The sequence below is a fragment of the Phyllostomus hastatus genome, unplaced genomic scaffold (genome assembly GCF_019186645.2).
Source record: "Phyllostomus hastatus isolate PE091 unplaced genomic scaffold, TTU_PhHast_1.1 phas_contig_64, whole genome shotgun sequence".
In the NCBI taxonomy this organism is placed as follows: Eukaryota; Metazoa; Chordata; class Mammalia; order Chiroptera; family Phyllostomidae; genus Phyllostomus; species Phyllostomus hastatus.
The window spans coordinates 3,913,223-3,934,381 of record NW_025333928.1 but is presented as its reverse complement, the minus strand read 5'-3'; the positions used below and the strand labels follow the sequence as shown (position 1 = coordinate 3,934,381).

General features: G+C 45.5%; 1 protein-coding gene across 1 annotated transcript in view; it reads right to left on the bottom strand.

The window, feature by feature from the left end:
* Positions 1 to 20,062, bottom strand: part of HS3ST2 (heparan sulfate-glucosamine 3-sulfotransferase 2) — a 139,598-nt gene extending 119,536 nt beyond the window's left edge. The window contains exon 1 of the mRNA XM_045849128.1: positions 19,232 to 20,062. Within this exon, the coding sequence (XP_045705084.1) occupies positions 19,232 to 19,698 (467 nt within the window). The 5' untranslated portion in view covers positions 19,699 to 20,062. The remainder of the gene's footprint in view (positions 1 to 19,231) is intronic.
* Between the last annotated feature and the right edge of the window lie 1,097 nt (positions 20,063 to 21,159).

Genomic DNA, 21,159 nt, shown 5'->3' with positions numbered 1-21,159 from the left:
CCCTTAGTATGGAACAGCCCCACAGAGACAAAAAAAATGGCCCAAATGAAAGAATAGACCAAAACTTCAGAAAAAATACAACTAAGTGACGAAGAGATAGCTAGCCTATCAGATGCACAGTTCAAAACACTGGTAATCAGGATGCTCACAGAATTGGTTGAGTGTGGTCACAAAATAGAGGGAAAAGTGAAGGCTATGAAAAGTGAAATAAAGGAAAATATACAGGGAACCAACAGTGACAGGGAGGAAACCAGGACTCAAATCAATGGTTTGGAACAGAAGGAAGAAATAAACATTCAAGCAGGACGGAATGAAGAAACGAGAATTCAGAAAAGCAAGGAAAGGCTTAGGAACCTCTGGGACAACTTTAAATATTCCAACATCTGAATCATAGTGGTGACAGAAGGAGAAGAAAAGCAAGGAATTGAAAACTTATTTGAAAAAAATAATGAAGGAGAACTTTCCCAATCTGGCAACGGAAATAGACTTCCAGGAAGTCCAGGAAGCTCACAGAGTCCCAAAGAGGTCAGACCCAAGGAAGCACACACCAAGGCACATCATAATTATATTACCCAAGATTAAAGATAAGGAGAGAATCTGAAAAGCAGCAAGAAAAAAGGAGACAGTTACCTAAAAAGGAGTTCCCATAAGACCATCAGCTGATTTCTCAAAAGAAACTCTACAGGGAAGAAGGGGATGAAAAGAAGTATTCCAAGTCATGAAAGGCAAGGACCCACATTCAAGATTGCTCTATCCAGCAAAGCTATCACTTAGAATGGAAGGGCAGATAAAGCGCTTCCCAGATAAGGTCAAGTTAAAGGAGTTCAGCATCACAGAGCCCTTATTATAATGTCAAAGGGATTTATCCCTTTGTCAAAGGGATTTATCTAAGAAAAAGAAGAAGATAAAAAATATGAACAGTAAAATGACAACAAAATCACAACTGTCAACTACTGAACCTAAAACAAAAACAAAAACAAAAACTGACAGTAACCAGAAGGGAGGTGGGAGGGGTTAATGGGGGGGGAAGGGGAAGGGTTTTTAGGAACAAATATAAAGGACACATGGACAAAATCAAGGGAGGTGTGGATCAGGGGAGGGAGGTGTGGATCAGGGGAGGGAGGTGGGGATGGCTAGTGTGGGGAGTGGTAGGGGAAAATGCAGACAACTATACTTGAACAACAATAAAAAAGAAAAAAGAAAAAACAAACTAAGCAAACAACTAGAACAGGAAAAGAATCACAGAAGTGAAGATCCCATGGAGGGTTATCAGTGGGGAAGGGGAGGGAGGAGAATGGGGGAAAAGGTACAGGGAATAAGAAGCATAAATGGTAGGTACAAAATAGACAGGGGGAGGTTAAGAATAGTACAGGAAATGGAGAAGCTGAACAACTTTTTTGTACGACCCATGGACATAAACTAGGGGCAGGGTGGGGAATGCGGGTGCAAGGGGGTGTGCATGGCAGAGGGGACTAAATGGGGGGATGGGACAACTGTAATAGCATAATCAATAAAAATATTTTTAAAAATACCCCCCAAAATGGCAAAGAATCTGAACAAAAAGGAAAATTAAAATGTAAACTCTTTTTAAAAAATAATTTTATTTTAATTATTGTTCAAGTACAATTTTCTATCTTTTACTCCCATCCCAGCACACGCACCCAACCCTCCCCACCTCCCTCCCATTTCCACCCACCCCTAGTTTTTGTCCATGTGTCCTTTATACTTGTTCCTGTAAACTCTTCCCCTTTTCCCCTGAAATTCCCCTGAAATTCCCTCCCTCTCCCCTCTGAACACTGTTAGCCTGTTCTCTATTTCTGTGTCTTTGGTTATATTTTGCTTGTTTGCTTGTTGTGTTGATTAGGTTCCTGTTAAAGGTGAGATCATATGGTATTTGTCTTTCACTTCTGGGCTTATTTCACTTAGCATAATGTTTTCCAGTTCCATCCATGCTGTTGCAAAGGGTAGGAGTTCCTTCTTTCTTTCTGCTGCATAGTATTCCATTGTGTAAATGTACCATAGTTTTTTGAGCCATTCATTTATTGATGGGCACCTAGGTTGCTTCCAGCACTTCGCTATTGTAAATTGTACTGCTATGAACATTGGGGTGCATAGGTTCTTTGGGATTGGTGTTTCAGGGTTCTCAGGATATAATCCTAGCAGTGGAATTGCTGGGTCAAAAGGCAGATCCATTTTTAGTTTTCTGAGAAAATTCCATGCTGTTTTCCATAGTGGTTGCACCAGTCTGCAGTCCCACCAACAGTGCACCAGGGTCCCCTTTTCTCCACAACCTCTCCAACACTTGTTGTTTGTTGAAAATGTAAACTCTTTTATTGGGAGATGATTATATCAGACTAGATGAAAATATAAAAGCCCAATGCTATTCACACACTAGAAACATTTCTGAAATGATATGATAGTAAAAGGCAACCCAGGTCAGCATCTTTAGTCATTAAACATTGTCTTTTTAAAAGAAAAATCTCCAGCAGAAAAAACAAGTAAGTAAAATTTCAGAAAAGAAATGCAAATGGGCAATAATGCTTTTAAATAGCTATCAAACATTTTTCAAATGCAAAGGAGATCATTTTAATGTGTTAAACTGCACAGATCAAATAGATTTTTAATAGTGCTGACAAGATTGTGGAGTATAAATGTCTCAGCTATATTGTCACAAGTGTGAGAATCACTGGCAATTTGTGTCAAAAAATGTTTGTTTTTTAAGAGTGCTTAATTCTTCTTCAAGAGATTCATCCTAGGTGGGGAAATAGATAAAATGCCTTGCTGCTGTCATTTTTATTTTTAAATAATAAAATGCGGGGACAATCCTAATATCCATCAGTAGGAGATTTGGTTAAATAGACAATGGTATAGCTATAGAACTAAATGCTATAAAAGCATTTAAAATGATTCTGTAGATCCATACTTACTGTCATGGAAAGATATCCATGTTATCTGGTTAAATGAATTGCAAATTATAAAATAGTATATAAAACATGGTAACACACACATGTAGGTATCTATGTATAAAATGGTATATAAAGTTTACACATGATTTGTCTGTAGTCATAAAAGGCAAAATACTAACAGTGGTTACAACCAGAAGTAAAATTGTGGGTAACTTTTTAATTCTTTTACCAATTTCCTAATTTTCCCACAATGCACAATTTCTGTTTTAATTTTTCAACGAGTATACTGACATGCCTAAAAAATGTATAACAGGTATATAATAAAGAGTTTCCCTCCTACTGTGTCCCTGTCCACCTAATTTCACCTCCAGAAAACTGTTGTTATTAGTTTCTTATGTATCCTTTCAGAATTAACTTATGCATAAATTACAAAATTTGAATATATTTTATTCCTTTCCACCCTTCTCCACAAAAGATAACATACATTCTTCACCTTGTTATTTTTAACTAAACAATATGTTTTCAGAACTTTCTATATCAGCATATATCTGATATTTATGTATACATATATATTTCAGTATATATGTTTATCTGCTATACTGTGTTGCACCATGTGCATATACCTTTATTTGCTTGTTTGCTTATTTATTTACTTAGAGATACACTATACTCAGAAAAAATACAAGTATTTATACATTGGGAACAACAGTGACCATAACAGATGTCAGACATCTGGATATGCAGTATGATCATAATTTTTGAAATGGGTTACCATGACTATCCAAACAGACCAATCTACAGGAAAATGGCAATGCTAGGCAACAGAGACCATGTTTCCCTCACAAGCTCACACAGAGTTAGAGATGTTGGAGGGTGGGCACCTCAAACGTGTCTGTGCACATACCCTCTGCTCTGCTGTGGTTTAGGACTTGAATGGCCCTACCCTCGATCCCTCCCCATCACTGTGTCCCCATCACTGTGTCCTCATCACTATGTTAAATTATTTCCTGGTCACACCCCACCTTGTGACCTTGCTCTCTAGCTGTATAGGCTCCTGACTTACTACAGCCACTTCCACAAATTAAATCATAACCCACAGACTGGTAACACTCACATTTTTGCCTTCAGCCCATGTAGCTTCAGCACAATCATGTAAGTAGTGTCTTAGTCACCCAAGGAAAATAAACCCATTCATACTAACCCAGAAAAATGCAAGGTTTGTGAAAGGTCAGAAGGGTGCCTTGTGGTATCAAGTGCAAGCACTATAGCCAGGCTTCAATAGCTCCTCCTGCCCACATGGCCTCTGTGTCCAATTTCAGATGCCACGGGAAGAGGGAACACAATTGGTGGCTTGTCTTTAGCAGCAGCTAGAGTGGAGTCTATGGCATGGGGGCTGTGCAAAGCATGGGTTCTTTACCAAGTACTGGGGAGGAGGACTCTGGACATCTCTGGTCCAGGGTGGCTATTTTTCCCCAGCTCTGGCTGGAGAGGGTACATTTCAGGAACTCCTTGTCCCTGCTGAGTTGGCTCAGGGTGAAGGGTGGGGTCAGCAGGGGGGTGCTTCTAGCCCAATCCCTAGGCTGGTTATAGCCTGAAGTGGTCAGGAGGACAGACATGCTGTCAGAAGGTTATAAATGGCCTGGCAGGACAGCTATGCTGGCCACAATGGCCCCAGACCACAATGCAATCTTCTCTATCTTTGCTTCAGACCATGGCATCAGTTAGGAATGTGATTGTGGGACAAAGAAGCTTTAAAGGCCACTCATATCCCTGATTTGGACTCATAATAAGGATGAAAGTTGGGAAGGCTTGTGAACTTGAAAAATTTGGGAGCTAGGTCTCTCTGACAATCAGCAATCACTCTCTTTTGAGGGGGTAGGATGCCCTTCAGTAGCTGAGTTGTATAATCATGGATATTTATAAAATAAAGTTTTTCTTTCATTTTATATTTAAAAGTATCTTAAAGTAGGGCAGACTTTTTATTGGTGTTCAGCTCTATGAATTCTAACACATATAGATTCATGTGACTACCACAGTCAGGGTAAAGAATGATTCCATGGCCCCAAAACTCCTTCATCTGTCTCTTGACAGTCACACTCTCCCCCTGACCTAACCCTGGGGAGCCATAGATTGTTCTCTGTAGTTTTAGTTTTGCTTGTGTGAGGGTATCATATAAATTGAATCATATAATACATAACCTTTCTTTCACTCAGCATAATACCTTTGAGATTCATTCAAGTCACCATTTTTAAAGAAACAATAAAGGTTTTACCTGAGTCATTTAAGTTGGAATTGCAAGGAAACTTTTGGTTAGGCCTCAGGTAGTATCTTAAGAAGCATGTATTGCAACTTATCAAACCCAGAGTCCAGATAAAATTATACAAAACTGATCCAGGGAAAAGATCTAAAAATACTGCATGGCTGGATCAGTTCCCCCAGTTCTTCCTGGAGGCATTCGCTTTCTCCGAGATGCCCCACCAATTTGCAATTTAAATTAGAATCACAGCTTGGTAAACCACCCAGACTTTGTAATGTCAGCCAGTCCCCCCCAAGCTGTTGATGGACCAAGACATACAAGTATGATAAAAATAACACAGTGACATCAAAGTGAGAGGGACCTAGGTGGGCAGGTCAGTATTTCCTAAAGTAGGGAGTACAAACCACTTGTGGTTAAAAGAAACATTTAGGTCTCACATGTACATGATTTTAAATGCCACTTAATCACATCATTAGAAAATAATTATCTTTCCATTTTCATTCTAATCAAATCTTTTGATTACATCATGGAGAAAGTCTGAGGTGCTAAAATGTTGTTAACACCTCTCTAATAGTTTTGATTCTCTTTAACAGAAAAAAAGAGGCAGAACATGGCACAGGCAACAGGATAAGGCTGGAATTTAATTGCACTGTTTGGTCTTTTTGGCTACTTTTTATTTCCAGCAAGTGATGGTTTTCCTTTAGGATAATGATAGAAAATTTCATGTTTAAGTAAATAAGTTAACTCAAAAGTTATGAATGGACTTCAATACCATGTACAGTAAACAAAGATTTCAATATGTGTGGATACATCCAAAAATAAATCATGAAGATGGCACCCAAATAACTGAAGGTTGGGGAACCATGTATCAGATTTTAGGTAGAATTTGATGATGCTGTGATTGTGGAAGCCTAGAAAGACTGCCCCAGGAGCAAGGCAAAGCTAGATGGTCACTCAGCTCTTCTACAATGATGCATGCCTCCAGGCTATCAGTACTAATCATGCAACCAATCCCAGTGGGCCTCCCTTCACTTCAAAGTTTGGCTTGGCTTCAAAAGGAATTCTGTCATCACTGACACAATTCCGTTCTCCTGTAGGGTGGATGCCTTCTTTTCTCCATCATATTCTCCCTTTATACTCCTCTGCATCACTGTCCCAAGGTTCTTCTGTCATTCTGCAGGTGTCAACTTCTGATCAAGACTGAACAGAAATTCCTCCAGGCTGACCTTTATGGTCTAACCCTTAGCCTGTCCTTGTTAGTAAGACCCCTCTCTTCAGGCTGGACTTCTTTCGACACCAAACCACCAAATCAAAGAGGTGTTTGCCTTCTGTGCAAATTCATCTCTAAAATATGCATCTCTGAACACCTCTACCATATCCAATGACTGAAGCCAAAAGAAATGTGCAGAAGGATGGACAGCTCTGAGCTGTTCAGAATATGGCACTAGGAGCTGGGGCCAGTGACCCAGCTGCATAGGGCTTCTATCCTGTGGAGAACAGCTTGGAGCAGAGATGGCATCACAAACACAGCATCCTTAGGGACCTTAAGGGTGTGAACATGAATGATGACGAGGAGCCATAGAGATTGCTGACTTCTACTCTCGGGGTCAGTTCTACAACCAAATGGGTTCCTCCAACCGTGGGTCATCCTGGCTCCAGCTTCTGCACCTCTCCATTGGCCCAAGAAGACCCCAGCTTTCCTCACCTTGACAAAGGTCCAAGTTATGCCTCTTGTCTTCCAGGCATGTCCATCAGCTGAGTGATGGTCATAGGCACAACTCAGGAAGGGGGACCCACAAAAGTAATAAGATCGAACATGTACTTATGACATTGAATCACTACAATAACTTAACTTAGGAAGTAGGAGTGCTTGATATCCTTGTCTATAAAGAAGAAACCAGCCCTAGAAAGGTGAATCGGCTTACCCTGCAGCAAATAAGTGCCAGAGGCAGAATGACAAAGTGGTAAAGCCTGTTTCTAAGGCCTACCCTCTCAGAGGCATGGAAGGACATCTTACAGCTAAAATCTAGCCCACAAACATGTCCTGCCTGGTCCATAAGTATTCTATAACCATCATGAATCAGTAAAACACAATTATAAATTGACAGTTCATATTTTTTAAAATGCCACTTTCAAGTTTTTTTTTCTTAAAAAACAGCAAAACTTAAAAGATCTGGCAATACAGGGATTGCAAAAGTCTTTTGGGATTGACTCATGGTCATCCCTTCTAAATGGGACAAGTTCCCTCCAACAGGACCGGCACCCTCTCTAAATGGGACTTGTGTAAGTGGAACAATTCCCTCCCTCTCCTCATTGTCCCACAGCCAACTTCATTCATTCATGGCCATGCCCTCAGAGTCCCTGAGGATGCTGAGTTTGTGATGTCATCACTGCTCCAAACTGCTTGTACACAGGATAGGAGCCCTCTGCAGCTGGGCCACTATCCTCAGCTCCTAGTGTCATATTCAGAACAGCTCAGAGTGTCCATCCTCCTGCACACTTCCCTGGGCATCAGCTACTGGAGTGGTTAGAGGTGCTCAGAGGTTCATGAGGTACAGAAGACCTTGCTTGCACAGTTGTCACCTGAATCACATCCAGATTGGAGTACCCATAAAAGTGGCTTTGACATAAGTACCTCCCAGGGCCATTTATGCCTATTTCCTCCTCTTCATTCTTGTCAGGAAAGAACAATTGAATTATGTCAGGTTCTTTCCCTCCTGGAGAAATGACTGACAGGCAGAGATTTGGCCATGTTGCCCAAGAGCGACCGGTTAACAGAGATGTTAGTGCTAGAGAAAATATAAGAAAGGGGGCTTGAAGTTGAAATTTTGCCACCACAGAGCTTTGCAATGACTTAACTCATTTTTCACAGAATTAATAATTCAGATCGCATACTATTTCAGCTAGAAGTGGCCATAAACTGCAGAGAGTTTAACCAACCACTTCTGAAAATGGAGATTGATCTGGGAAATGCTACCTCCACTTTAAGCCATCTCGCTCCAGCAAAATGAAAGCTGAGAGATGATTTCATATCTTCATTAAAACCATCAAAGCAGAAACACAATGCAAACAGGCTGCCAAAGCAGAGAACATTCCCCACACTCTGGCAGCTTTGGGGAAGTCAGGAGATTTGGGTCCTGATTAGCTTGCAGAAAGCCATTATGGTGTTCAATTCTGTTTGAAGGAAACCACACACATAAGCCCCCTAAATCTAGCATCACCATCGAGGCAGCCACGTTGCCATGCATGTTGCTGAGGCTGGAACAAGAATGAGAAACCTAACAAGAGCCAGACGGGAGAGGGGAGGGGACAGGGGGAAGAAGGGATTTCAGGAACTACTATAAAGAACACATGGACAAAACCAAGGGGGATGGTGGAAGCAAGGGAGGGAGGTGAGTTTGGAGGGGGTAGGGAGGAGGGGTGGGGAGAATATACAGACAATTGTAACTGAACAACCATAAAATAATTTAAATTAAAAAAAAAAAAAGAATGAGAAACCAGAGGCCACACAGACTGAGTGACACAAACTCACTTGAGTTAGGAGCAAAGTTAATTCAACTTTCCTAGGACCTCAGGAGGTTACCTAAGAACCCCATCTTTAAAGAAGACCTCAAACACTGCTGGAAAGAGCGACTAGAACATCTGCCACCTATTTGGGGGCAGACCTGAAGCCTTTAAGTTACAGTAGAACATGACTCCATTTTTGGTTAGGTCAAGGACGCCTGCAGATAGATGTTTGGCCAGTCATGCCAGGGTCTGTACTGGGCAGTATGTTAGACTCAAACCCCATCCTGTGACCTGAAAGGGCCAGAACGACAGCAAGCCCTTGATAGATATCTTCATCACCACCACCTTTGGCCCCATGAAACCATTACCATTGCAAAAGCCTGAGAGATCATTTTAAAATGTAAGGTCTTTGCTGCAATATCACCTTCTCAGCGAGTCCTTCCCTACTCGCCTATTAAAATTGCACCCTCCCTGCCCACCCTGTTCCCTTTATTTTCCCCATAGCACTTGCTTTTCACCATCTGCCATAGATGTGATATACTTATTCACTTATTGACCATCTCCTCCCCACCCCATAGTAAGTGAGCACCACAGACAGAGATTTTTGTCTGTTTTTTCCCTTGCTCTCTCCCTGGTGACTGTAACAGCACCCAGCACAGAGTAGGTATTCAATAAATATGGTAACTGTGGAAGTGATGGCTGAGTCACCAGCATCTGTATCCTGCATTCTCTCACCTAGTTTCTCGAGACCCACATGTGGAAAGCCTAATAAAAAGCTAGAGCCAATTTGTAGCCTTAGAACAGAATCACCAATTCCTAGTTATCCTTCACACTTAATTGTATATACCCAACAACTATTGCTTGAACACCTACTTTGTGCCAGGCACCATTCTGGGCTCTAGAGAAACAAGCATGAACAAGACAGAGAAGATCTCTGCTTTCAGGAACTATTCAGTACAGTAGGGTAGACAGTCAATGAAAAGAAAAATGAACAAGATAATTTCAGACTGCAATAAGAAGTATGAAGTAAATAAAACAAGGTGGTGATGGCAAAGGTAAGCCAGCTCAGACTAGGCAGCTCAGGAAGTTGTCTTTAAGGAGGTAATATTTGAACTGGAACCTGCATGATGAGAAGCAGTCAGATATAGGCTACAGCAAATGCAAGAGTGCTAAAGCCTAGGCCTCAGCTTCCACACAGCCTCTCTGACCCACCCTGGGTGGTGGCCCCTGCCCCATGACCCCACAATGCTAGGAGTGTTCTCTCTCTCAGCAAGTCTTGCTGTTGGACTTGCCTGCCCCTTCAGCCCATTAACGAAGAGATCTTCTTTCTCATCTTCATTTCTAGGGCTTGGCACAGTGCCTGGCATAGAGTAGGTGGTCAATAAATGTGTGCAGAACTAAAGTAATCTGAACCAACTTTACTTTGTGATTTGACTGTAAGCAAAGGTGAAGTCATGGGATGAATATATTCAGAAAAAAAAGATCCTTATAAGACCACCTTTCCCTTGCAAAAGTTCTATATGCCCATTGAGACTGAAATAATATGCCACCTCCTCCAGTAAGCATTCCCAAATTCCCCTGACTGGATTTTGTCTACTCTTCATGCTACTATAGAGAAACTAATAGGTATCTCTGTTATGATACCTGTCACCATCTGACTTATGTAAAAATATCCAAGAACATCTAATGACCCCATCAAACAATGAAGTGGCAGGATCTATAGCCCATTCAACTCTAGGTCCTTAGCACTTAGCTCAGTAAAAGTATGATGAAAAAAAAAAAAACAAAACAAAACCCAAAACAATAACCGATAATGACAGCTAATACTCATTGGACACCTTTCAGATTCCAGAAAGAATCTGAGCACATTTGCATGTTCTTAATCACTTCCTCCTTACAGCAGCCCTATGTGGTAGGCATTATGATCTGTCCCAGTGTGCAGGTGAAACTGAGGCAGAGAGAAGCCATTGGCTGGTGGACACTTACCTGGCAGATGGCGGAACTGAGATCCCAATTTGTTCATTCTGGTTCAAGAGCCTGAACTTTGAATCACTGTGCCAAAATGGCCTCCCCTGACAGTTTTGCTGTCCTTATCTGCATTTGAATCCATCTCATCCATGCCTTTGACTCTGGGCTGCTCTCCTTTCCTCCATAAGTGCACCCTGAGGAGCAAGGTGCCACCCAAGACTGTGCATCTCCCCACCATCCTCAGGGTGGGACTGGGACTCCTGCACCCAGCAGTGAGCACTGAGTCCAGGGAACCCTGAGTGAGTACAAAGCCCCTTCCTCACTAGTGCTGATGACTAGCTGCCCCACCAAAGGCAAGCTTAGGAAGCTCCACTCTCATGGACACTCTCTAAGTTGCTTCTGTTGACAATATATGGGAAATTCCAGGGACAATTTTCTCCAGTGGAGTTCCCATTTGTGCAACTAAAAGTGTATGTACAGAGAAACAATATTGTCTTCCCCTTGGACAGTCCTGACCTGAAACTGTCTGAGAAAGCAAAGTGACACCTTGCCCTACCACTACGTTTAAGCCTCACATCATGCATTGTAGAGTGGAAGAAAAGGAACTTTGCATCCTAACACTTTAAAGACACCCTGTCCTACATGAGCTTCATAATTTTGCTGTTTTGTAACTTTAAATACTTGATTCAACAATTTTATCTTTCAGTTACAGTTGACATTCAGTGTTACTGGTACTCTGCATTAGTTTCAGGTGTACAGCATAGTGACAGGACAATCATATACTTTACAAAGTGTTCCTCCAGCCCTGGCTGGCGTAGCTCAGTGGATTGAGCGCGGGCTGGGAACCAAAGTGTCCCAGGTTCGATTCCCAGCCAGGGTACATTCCTGGGTTGCAGGCCATAACCCCCAGCAACCGCACATTGATGTTTCTCTCTATCTCCCTCCCTTCCCTCTCTAAAAAATAAATTAATTAAAAAAAAATAAAAATACAAAGTGTTCCTCCAATATTTCCAGTACCACCTGACACCATACATAGTTATACTTGCCGTGAGTCCTCTCCACCCAGCTGCCCATCTCTGCCCCTCCTACAGGGCTGGGTGAATATTTCTTCTTTAACTGCTTGGTTGTCAGACTTCCATACAGTTCAATTTTCTGGCAGTTATGGTTGTTTTTGTTTTTAAATTTGTTGTTGTCTTTCTTTTGGTTGTGTGAGGAGGCACACTGTGTCTACCTATTCCTCCATCTTGGTCAGAAGTCTCAATTTGTGCTTCTTAGTCCTTGATTCTTTTTCACCCAGTACCCCAACCCACCTTTCATCCGGCAACCATCAGTCTGTCCTCTGTATCTATGAGTCTGTTTCTGTTTTATTGATTTTGTTCTTTAGATTCCACATAGAAGTGAAATCATATGGTATTTGTCTTTCTCTGACTTATTTCACTGAGCATAATACCCTCTAGGTCCGCTCATGTTATCACAAATGGTAATATTTCATTTTTTATGAGCTTTATAATTGTTTTTAAATAATGGCATAGCCCCTTCCCCCTAAGTTGCTGTCTTACTTTTATAACACTGACGCCTGCAGGTATATAATGATCCAGGTAGATATAATCATGGGGACACTGCTGATTTCCTACCAGTGAGAGTAGTGAAGAAACCTGTGGGGTATCCTTCTTTAAATACCTGCAAAACACTTTATTCAGGGAACCCTGCTGTTCTGAAGGCTAGACTATTTTGTAAATACTGCAAGTCAAAATGCTGTTCTTAATGCTCATATTTGTTCGGACTTTCCCTTTGGCTGATCTCTTCCTATCGTTAACACATCAAAGGAACTGAAAGTGAGAAACATGGCTAGATTTACTGAGGCTGGGTTTTCTGTAAACTCCAGCAGTGTTCCCCATGGTGTTGGTGTGTACCCCATCTCAGTAACTTTAGGTATGACATAGACCTACTAAATATCACTGAATCTCATAGGGAGAAAATGCCTTATCTTTTCCACTTCACTTTCAAGCCTTCTGATTACACCAGGGGAAAAGTCTCACATTGATATTAGTATTTCTTTAACTGCTTTACTAGTAGCAAGCCCAACTATCCTCTTTTAAACAAAGATGGGGAAGCCTTGGAACATTCTAGCCACCTTAGGGAACAAAACTCAACAGCACTGTTTTGTTGTCGAACTATTTAGTTTTACGATACTTTCTAATTATGGCAACTAATGCTGGTTTTCCATTTAGGGTGGTTTTCAAATAAAGTTGGTTTTTACAAATATGTATTTTAACTATATCTGCATAATGTGTGTTAGGTTTACAAATGCACCGCGTGCCTCTAGAAGGGTACACAAAAACAGACATCCGCGATTGCTCTGGGAAGGAAAGTGTATGGCGGGGTCACAGGCTGGGGAAGAAGAGAATAATTTCATTAAATATTCTTTGTCAATTTGAAGTTTGCATTATGTGAACATATTATCTATTCTAAAATATACACTGAAGGGAATACAAATAAGCCCACTTATTTATGAAAAAATTATCATTTTTAAGTGTGTTAACCAAAAATAGTAAAAGAATAATAGCAGAGGACATGCTGGGTTTGGGCAAATATCAGGAAGGTACCACAAGAACATCTGAAGCCTGGAAAACACTACCCTCAGAGAATGGGGGCGTGATGCCAACACCCAGAAGATGGCAGGGAGAGGTCCTCAGGCCTGTACCCAGAACAGACACCCTTAGTTTCCTTACACATGGAAGCTGGTAGCTGTGGGCACTGAGATAGAATCTCTGATTTCAAAGCTTAGGAGGAGACTCCCAATGAATGGACTTGTGCCCAGGAAATCCATGTGACACTGAAGCCCCATTTAACCCAACCAGTCCTCTGGTCCATGTTCCTTGGAAAAATATGCTCAGTAACTTTCCCTTGCCCCTCTCCCTATGCCATTATTCTGCGGAGAAAGTCCCTGGGACTGCCGCCCTGGACCAACAGACCAGCTGTATCACTTGACAGGTAGCAATTACCTCTGAAATGCTAAGTTATTTCCACTCACTGGTGGCTTTTACCCACCTTGTCAAGCTGCCCATGGACTACAAAGCACTTGAGCCCATCAGCACAGCCCATTAGGAGAACAAAGAAACAGCGGAGCTGGCCCACAGCAGCTTGGTCCTAAGCCTGGCAATGGCAGGCATGTGACAAATAAATGGATTAATGTGCCCAGGGGCTAGCTCTGGAAGACAGTGAGGTGGTAGATTGACTATGTGACCTTTCAGACCCTCCAGCCAGACTCAGCCCAAGAGCTTACCTACCCACTGCCCCTATGGCTGAGCCCTCGCTTGTCCAGGCGGCCTCCCTCCAGGTCCTTCAGTGGACCCTGATGAACAGAGAGACGTGTACTTCCACCCCTCCCCACCCACTCTGTCATGCATCCATTCAGGAATGATTTGTGGGGTCTAACCAAAGGCAAGGAAGCTAATCTACAGTCCTGCATGCCTGTGCATGGAGCATCTGCAAGCACGCAGGTAAACAGCGCTTGTTAGACACCGGCTCCACCCAGAACCTGTTAGAGACCTGGGATGTGCCTCCAGATAGCTGGGTGATCCAGCAGCCCATGAAGAACATGCCTACCATAGCATCTTATCTGCTGGTGGGTGTCAGCCCACATGTTTCCTCATTTCATGACAGATGCTTTCAGAGAGATGGCATGGTGACAATCGAACACCGAAAATGGGTATAGTTCCTTGACTGGAAGAGATGCCACTGGTTGCAGAGACAAGCAGGGTGTGGAGGCCCCTGCTGAGCCAGGCACTCACCACTTGTCCAGTGGGTCTCCAGCACAGAAGTCATCTCTGGGGAGAAAATTTCCATCCAATATGGAAGCATCATATCTCATTGAAGCTAAGACCCCATCCATCATCAGATACATCCTAATTTCTATAATGTGGGGGGATATATGCTCCTTAGAATCTGTGGTTAAATGATAGTTTCATATTTTTAACCTAAGTGAAAGCCCATTCTTTAAAAAATAAAAATTCATTGAAGCTCTTCTACTGTCCCTCTAAGCTCCAGAGGGAGCAAAGCCAGCTCTTCAAAAAGACAGTTCTGCTGGCCCATTCTGTGTTCTTCAGTGCCTGACAAGAACTCTACATGTGCAGGAACTAGTGTATTTGCAGAGTGCTTGGGGTTGACAGAAAGCTGCAAGGCGAGTAGGGATTTATGGACTCGATGGTTCCACTTAATCAGCATGTGACATCCTTCTAGACTGAGGCAGGAAACTCCTTATGAAGATGAGTCTACACGGACAGTGACCTGTGTGCACTTGACAAGCACAGATCAGTGTGTGTCGCACACTGACCACTTTGTTAAAGACGATTCAAGCCTTCTGCATGAACTACTTCCCTCACCTCTGTCTTTGGTGTTACTTCTCCCAAAGTTTGTCCTTAAGGATTAATTTCTTGACTGAAGTGAGCTGGATACAGTGATAGACACTATTCTGTGTTTTTTATTCGTTCTTATTTAGACGGTTGTCTCTGGGACAAACACTATATCTTCTTTGTCTTACACCATCCCCAGAACACCATCCACACTGAGCAAATAAATAAGCAGTGGAGTGGAGCCTAAAATTTACAGAATGTGCTCATCTATCAAAATGCTGACACTAGAGCAGAGTCAATTATCACACATTAACTTGAACTTGCTAGCATTTCAGTGCATTTAAAGAAGATTCACTTCCCTTCACAATGCTCCCATGCCCCCCACCCACCACTGAAAACTAGCAAAACAGAGAACACTTTACACAAGACTCAGCTTCCCCCAAGACTCTAAAAACTATCAGAAAAGGTGCAGCTTGTATCTCTTTATAAAAGATGAAGACCCTGAATATTGTCTCACTCCCAACCCTTTGTGGATGATAGCACCCTAAATATAATCTTAGATTGGGGGAAGCATTCCCACATACACTGCCTTAATTGATTTTTACAAGATTGTAAAGCAGGTCAGGCATCATTCCCATTTTAAAGGTGAGCAAACTTACAGCCAGAACTGTGAATGACTTTTTATCAATGGGGAGAGAACAAAAGTGAAAATAAAATCGAAGCAGAGCTGAAAGGAGAATTTTAAGGCCAGGACCCTCATCTCATGGAACTACTTTTGTAGCAATTAATTAACTCCTCAGCCCCATCGGGTGACAGGAGTTGGGCCAGAAACTAATCATTTTGATTCTAAGAGTACTGATAGTGATAGCAGGCGTGTTGGTAGTGAAACGGTAGGGGTAACAGTGGCAACAGTAGTAACATTACTGCCTTATCTTTAGGTACCATGAAAGTTCCAGGCACTATCATATACAGTGTTGCATTCACTCTCCGAAACAACCTCCTATGAGTTACTGCAGGTGCCCTCCTGTGCCGAGGAAACTGAGATTCAGAAAGATCACTCAACTTTGAATCACACAGCATCCATTTGACCATTTCCAGCCTCTGGCAGGTTCTATCCTAGTTCCCTTGTCAGTGTGGTCTCACTTTGCCTACCTGGCCAAGCAGCTAGTTTACCCCATCCTGCAAGCAAGCCCAGCTGCTACTGTGGGGAGGAAATTGGGAGAAGAGAATCAGGCAAGATGGACAGATGAGGTAAGCTTTCGTAAAAGGATCTTTGAAAATACCTAAGGGGAGGGTCCCACCACAGAGGGCTGGGCTCTCCTTGGGTGGCCAGACCTGGGCTGGTTCCCAAGAGGGGCTCCAGTTGGGATCAAGGGAGGTGCAGGCTCTGTCTCTTGGTCTCTCTGGCCAATGGTGTCACTCTGGTTGTATCACCCTGCCTTCAGGCACTGTTTGTCAAATCCTGGGTCATCTCTGTCCACCTACAGAAAGAAGTATCTCCTTTGGGTTGAGGGTAAAGCTATTAATTTTCCACTGTCCATCGATCTGGGCCTCTGGGCCCAGGAAGTCATCCCTATGGGCTTAGCAGGGACAGGTCACGTGAGATGCGCCACCAGCAACTCTGCAACTCCACTTTTGGAAAACACAGTCCACCACGGTGGGTATAGATGCTCTTTGGCCAGGTCTACCCAGTGGGCATTGGCTTTCTGGTGGCAAGCTGTGCAGAGCAGGGTTGGAGCACTTGGCTGGAAATGCACACATGTGTGCACACACGTGTGCCAGGGACTTCTGGTCCTAGTTTTCATTAACTTGCTTTGTGACCCCATTTCACATGCTCTCTCCTTTTGGGACTCCAGTGTTCACATCTGTTAAAGAGTGGGGGCAGCAGGCAGGGAGGGGCATCATATCACCTGCCACTCAACTTGTGGAACTCAGGAATAAAGTGAGAACATGGGTTTTAAAGGGCCTTAGAAATTCTCAACATTTTTGCAATTAATGTATATTACTTGAGTGATAATCAAGGATAAAACACACAGAGAGAAATGTTGTGGAAATTATGGAAACAGAACTCAAATAGGGAAGTATTACCTTAGCATAGCTGGCAATTCACAACCAGACCCCTGAGCTAATTGTTCTTTTAGAAATATGAAGGGGGAAAGGGAGGGTAAGTCAGACCCTGAGAAGTAGAGCTGTCAGTATGCTTGATGTTATATAAAACCTACCAAGACTCAGCTGAGAATTTTAGCAGAATCCAAATGTGCTATAAAGAAAAAAAAAAGGCACGGCTCCCATCTCTAAGGTTCACAGCTAAGCTGGCTTAGAATCACACATGCCAAGGTTAAAAATAAAAAGCAGCCATCCCTGAGTGACATGAGCTCTGGGCAGGAAGCCTGAAGTATGATGCTTATGGTGGAATGCGGAGAGGGGAGTGCAGAGACTACACAGGGTACAGGTGTTTATTGGAGGGCACAATATCTAACAGCCAGATACTTTTGTTATTTTGCACTTAAAAAGCACTTTACATTGGCAAAGGGTTTCATAATAATCTCCAGACCTTCCCCCGAGGAAACCCTGCCATTCATTAGAGTATGACCATGGCTGATACACCCAAGACTCTGCTGTCCGATGCACTGGCCTCCCCCACCCTGGGGTCTGGGTCCCACTCTGTCCTTGCTCACTGTATATGCCCAGGTGGGATGCCAGCTTGGAAAGCACTAGACCTGCCATTCTGGGCCACCTTATTCCACTGAGCCAACATAATGCTGCCAGGGCCATCTGTAAGCCAGCTATCCCAGCTGGGCTCCACTGGAGACAGACTATGCCTGTCTACCTCCTGAGGGAGGTGCAGGTCCCACCCCTTGCCCCCACAACCATGACCAGTGAAGGCTAACTGGCAAAGGTGACAAGTCAGCCCTGTTGCCTCCATTCTTGCAAATCCAGGACCCCCTATTATGAGCCCAGTGGGGTCCTTCTAATGAAGTTGTCCTTTGTCCAATATACTTAGGACTTTTTATTTCCTAAAGGTTTACTTTTATCATTTCTTTTTAAAATTTATTAAAAAATTTAAATTAGCTTCAGCTACTGTGCAGCTACCATGTTACCTACCCCTTCCCAGTTCCATTACTATGCAGACATAGCTATAAAGTCTTCACAGGGCCAGGGGAATGGTCAGGAGAATTCTGTGAACCATGTGTTATGGGAAGACCATACATTACACCAGCCCCCAGGATGCCCTGATCAGTCCATACAGGAGCTGGGAGGTAAATGGATATTGAACAGCAGGGACTGTCACCTTCCAGAGGAAGGTGACATGCCCAGACTATGCCCAGACACCACAGCCTGGTGACTCTCATCCCCAGCAGTGCAAGGGAGGAGTGGGAGAAGTCTACATATGACTGGCTGCCCCACGACTCTGGCCAATCTTCACTGAGTGCCCACCAGTATCCCCAACTCCCCATCCTGGTGGCTGGTGTAGAAGCATCACCCAGCATTGCACTTCTAAAGCACTATAGAAAGGCCTATGGAGGCAGACGAGGCAGACAAGGCAGGAACTGCTTCCCTATCCAGTGTGATGAATGAAAAAAACCGAGGCTCAAAGAGTTTTAGGAATTTGCTCGAGCTAAGTGACAGAACCTCAAATGCAGGCTTCCTTTCACTATTTTAAGACCACTAACTCAGGGTCAGAGGGATAGGGCCTCAGTCCAGTTACCGCAGCAAACACCTAGAGCTGGAAATGAGCCTGTAGAGAACTTTCTCATCCCAGCACCTCCGTGGATGCCCTCTCATTCGGCCTGAACTACGGCGACCTTGCCCAAGCACCAACCCCTGTCGCAAGAGGGTCATCCTGTTCTAACTTTGCATCCTTCCAGAAAAGACCTGAGGACAGTCAGGAAAGGGCTGTGTGTAGGTAGTGCGTGTTCTTCCTGACCCTTCCCTGAGCACCTTGCGCCACCAAAGGCTGGACCCGGAGTCAGCTCCCCCGGCTCACTCCGAGGCTGGGCTCCAGCCCTCCCTTCCCTCCAGGCGACTCCAGTGATAACGGCCCTTTGCCAGTCAAGAAAAAGCCTGTCCAGAGGGGAAAAACGGAAAATTCTGGGCAAATTAATCCTCTAATATCCTCCAACGTGTCAGTTTGAACCCACACAACAAGCCGGGTAAAGGGGAAGAGAAAACGGAAAGGTGGCTCTGAGAATGGAGCCGGTTGGGAACCGGGCGCTGCGAGGGGCTCCCCTCCTTACCTGTACCAGTCCAGCCCGCGTCCGTAGTTCCTGTCGAAGAAGTGGGGCTCCGTGCCCAAGGCCCGCACGTCCGGGTGCACGCGGATAAACTCCAGCACGGCTCTCGTGCCTCCCTTCTTCACGCCCACAATGAGGGCCTGGGGCAGCCGCTTGGTGCCCAGCCTCGGCGAGCCGGAGAGATTGGAAGAAGCCGGGAGGCGCGGGCGGGGTACAGCGGCTGCAGGTGCGCTCGGAGTCGGCCCCAGGGGATCGCAGGGACGGGACTTCTGAAGTTTCTGGCCGTCCGCGCTGGGGCCGCGGAGGCAGCGGGGCGCGCCGAGGAGGCGACTCCGACCGAGGTCGTCGCAGCAGCACAGGAGGTTGTAACAAAGGTAAGTGCAGGAGAGCGACAGTGTGAAGGCGAAAAGCAGCCTACGCGCCCTTCGCGGCTGAGGTGGCCCCGCGCGGCCCAGGACCCTATAGGCCATGGCTCCATGGGCCCGCGCCGGGGGGCATGGTTTCCGAGGGGGCGCCGGCGGCGGAGCTCCTGGGGCCCTGCGGCCGCCTAAAAGGCTGGAGCAGCTCTGCCCGGGCCACGTGAGTCGCACGTGGGGAGCTCCGTCTTTTCCAGGAACCGCCGGCCGGGACGCGCACCAAGCCCGGGGGGCCGGGGGGCGGCGGCTCCTCGGGGGACAGGCGGCAGCGCCTCCAACATCGCCCAGTCCTAGACCACAGGGCTCCAGGCGGCGGGGCGGCTCCCGGCGCTTCTCGCCTCTTGAACGCTCTGGATTCCTAGCGCACCCGGCGCCTGAAGCCCCATTTCCGAACCCCGGCGGTGCGGGCTGGCGGCGGGCCGCAAGGTGGCGCTGGCGAGGGCCGCGGTAGGGCTCCTCGGGAAAGGCCGAGGCGAGCGCGCTGCAGACTCTATTTAAGGAGTCGCCTGACGTCAGCCGCGCGGGTCCCCGGTGTCCGCGCCTTGACCGGGGACCTGGCCCGCCCCGCATCTTCTTATCCCTCCCAGGACGCACACCCCAGGCCCTCCCCAACAAGGCCGCACCCTAGGGAGCTCTGGCCAGCTTGTGGTGGGGTGGGGACAGGGTGTGGAAGCATTTGCTTCTTCAGGAAGCTGGACACTCCCGCTATGCAGGCCTCCGGACACCGAGGGGTGGGAGCCCATGTCGAAATTGTACCAATATTCGGACCCAGACTTGGACTGAGAACAGACGCAAGCACTCCACACCGATAAACGGTCCCAGCGCGCTGACACACGCAAGCACAAACACAGGTGCAGACGTACCCTGACTGGGACACACCACCACACCCTCATGGGGTGGGGAGGGAGAAATCTCCTAACCCGGGCAGAGAAACACGGACACGGACACTCCCCTCCACCCGCCCCACCCCTCCACCCCCATCTCACCAAACAGACACAGAGCCTGGAATCGGACATCGTCCCTTGAGCACATACGTGCACGGGACAGGGGACACCGGTGCGAGATGGGGACACGTTCTAGACCGGCTGCGTGGAAGAGCCGAGCATGAGTGAGATTCCGTGACTATTGAGGGAGCTCCTTTGCCGTGTCCCCCGCCCCGCGCTGACTCACACCCAGGCGGCTTGATCCGTCTCACACCCATGACGCGTGCGCCCCCACCCCACTGTCACTCCATCTCTCACTGGACCTGGGGGAGAGCCAACCCCAAAGGAGCGGACTCAGCGCAAGTGGGTTCCCTCTTAGCAGCCGCTCCCTAGCGGCGGACTGCTCCCTGGGGAAGCTATTCGGGGTCCCATAGGATCCCTAAGGTCCAAGACTTCTTCACGCAGTGGCACAAGGAGGAGGAAAGGGAGGGCAGAGAGGGCTTAGGAGCATTTCCACTTCGAATGATTCCTAAGTGACTTCCCACAGGGCAATTCTCAGTGACTATGATCAGAGCAAGCTTGAGTGACCAAC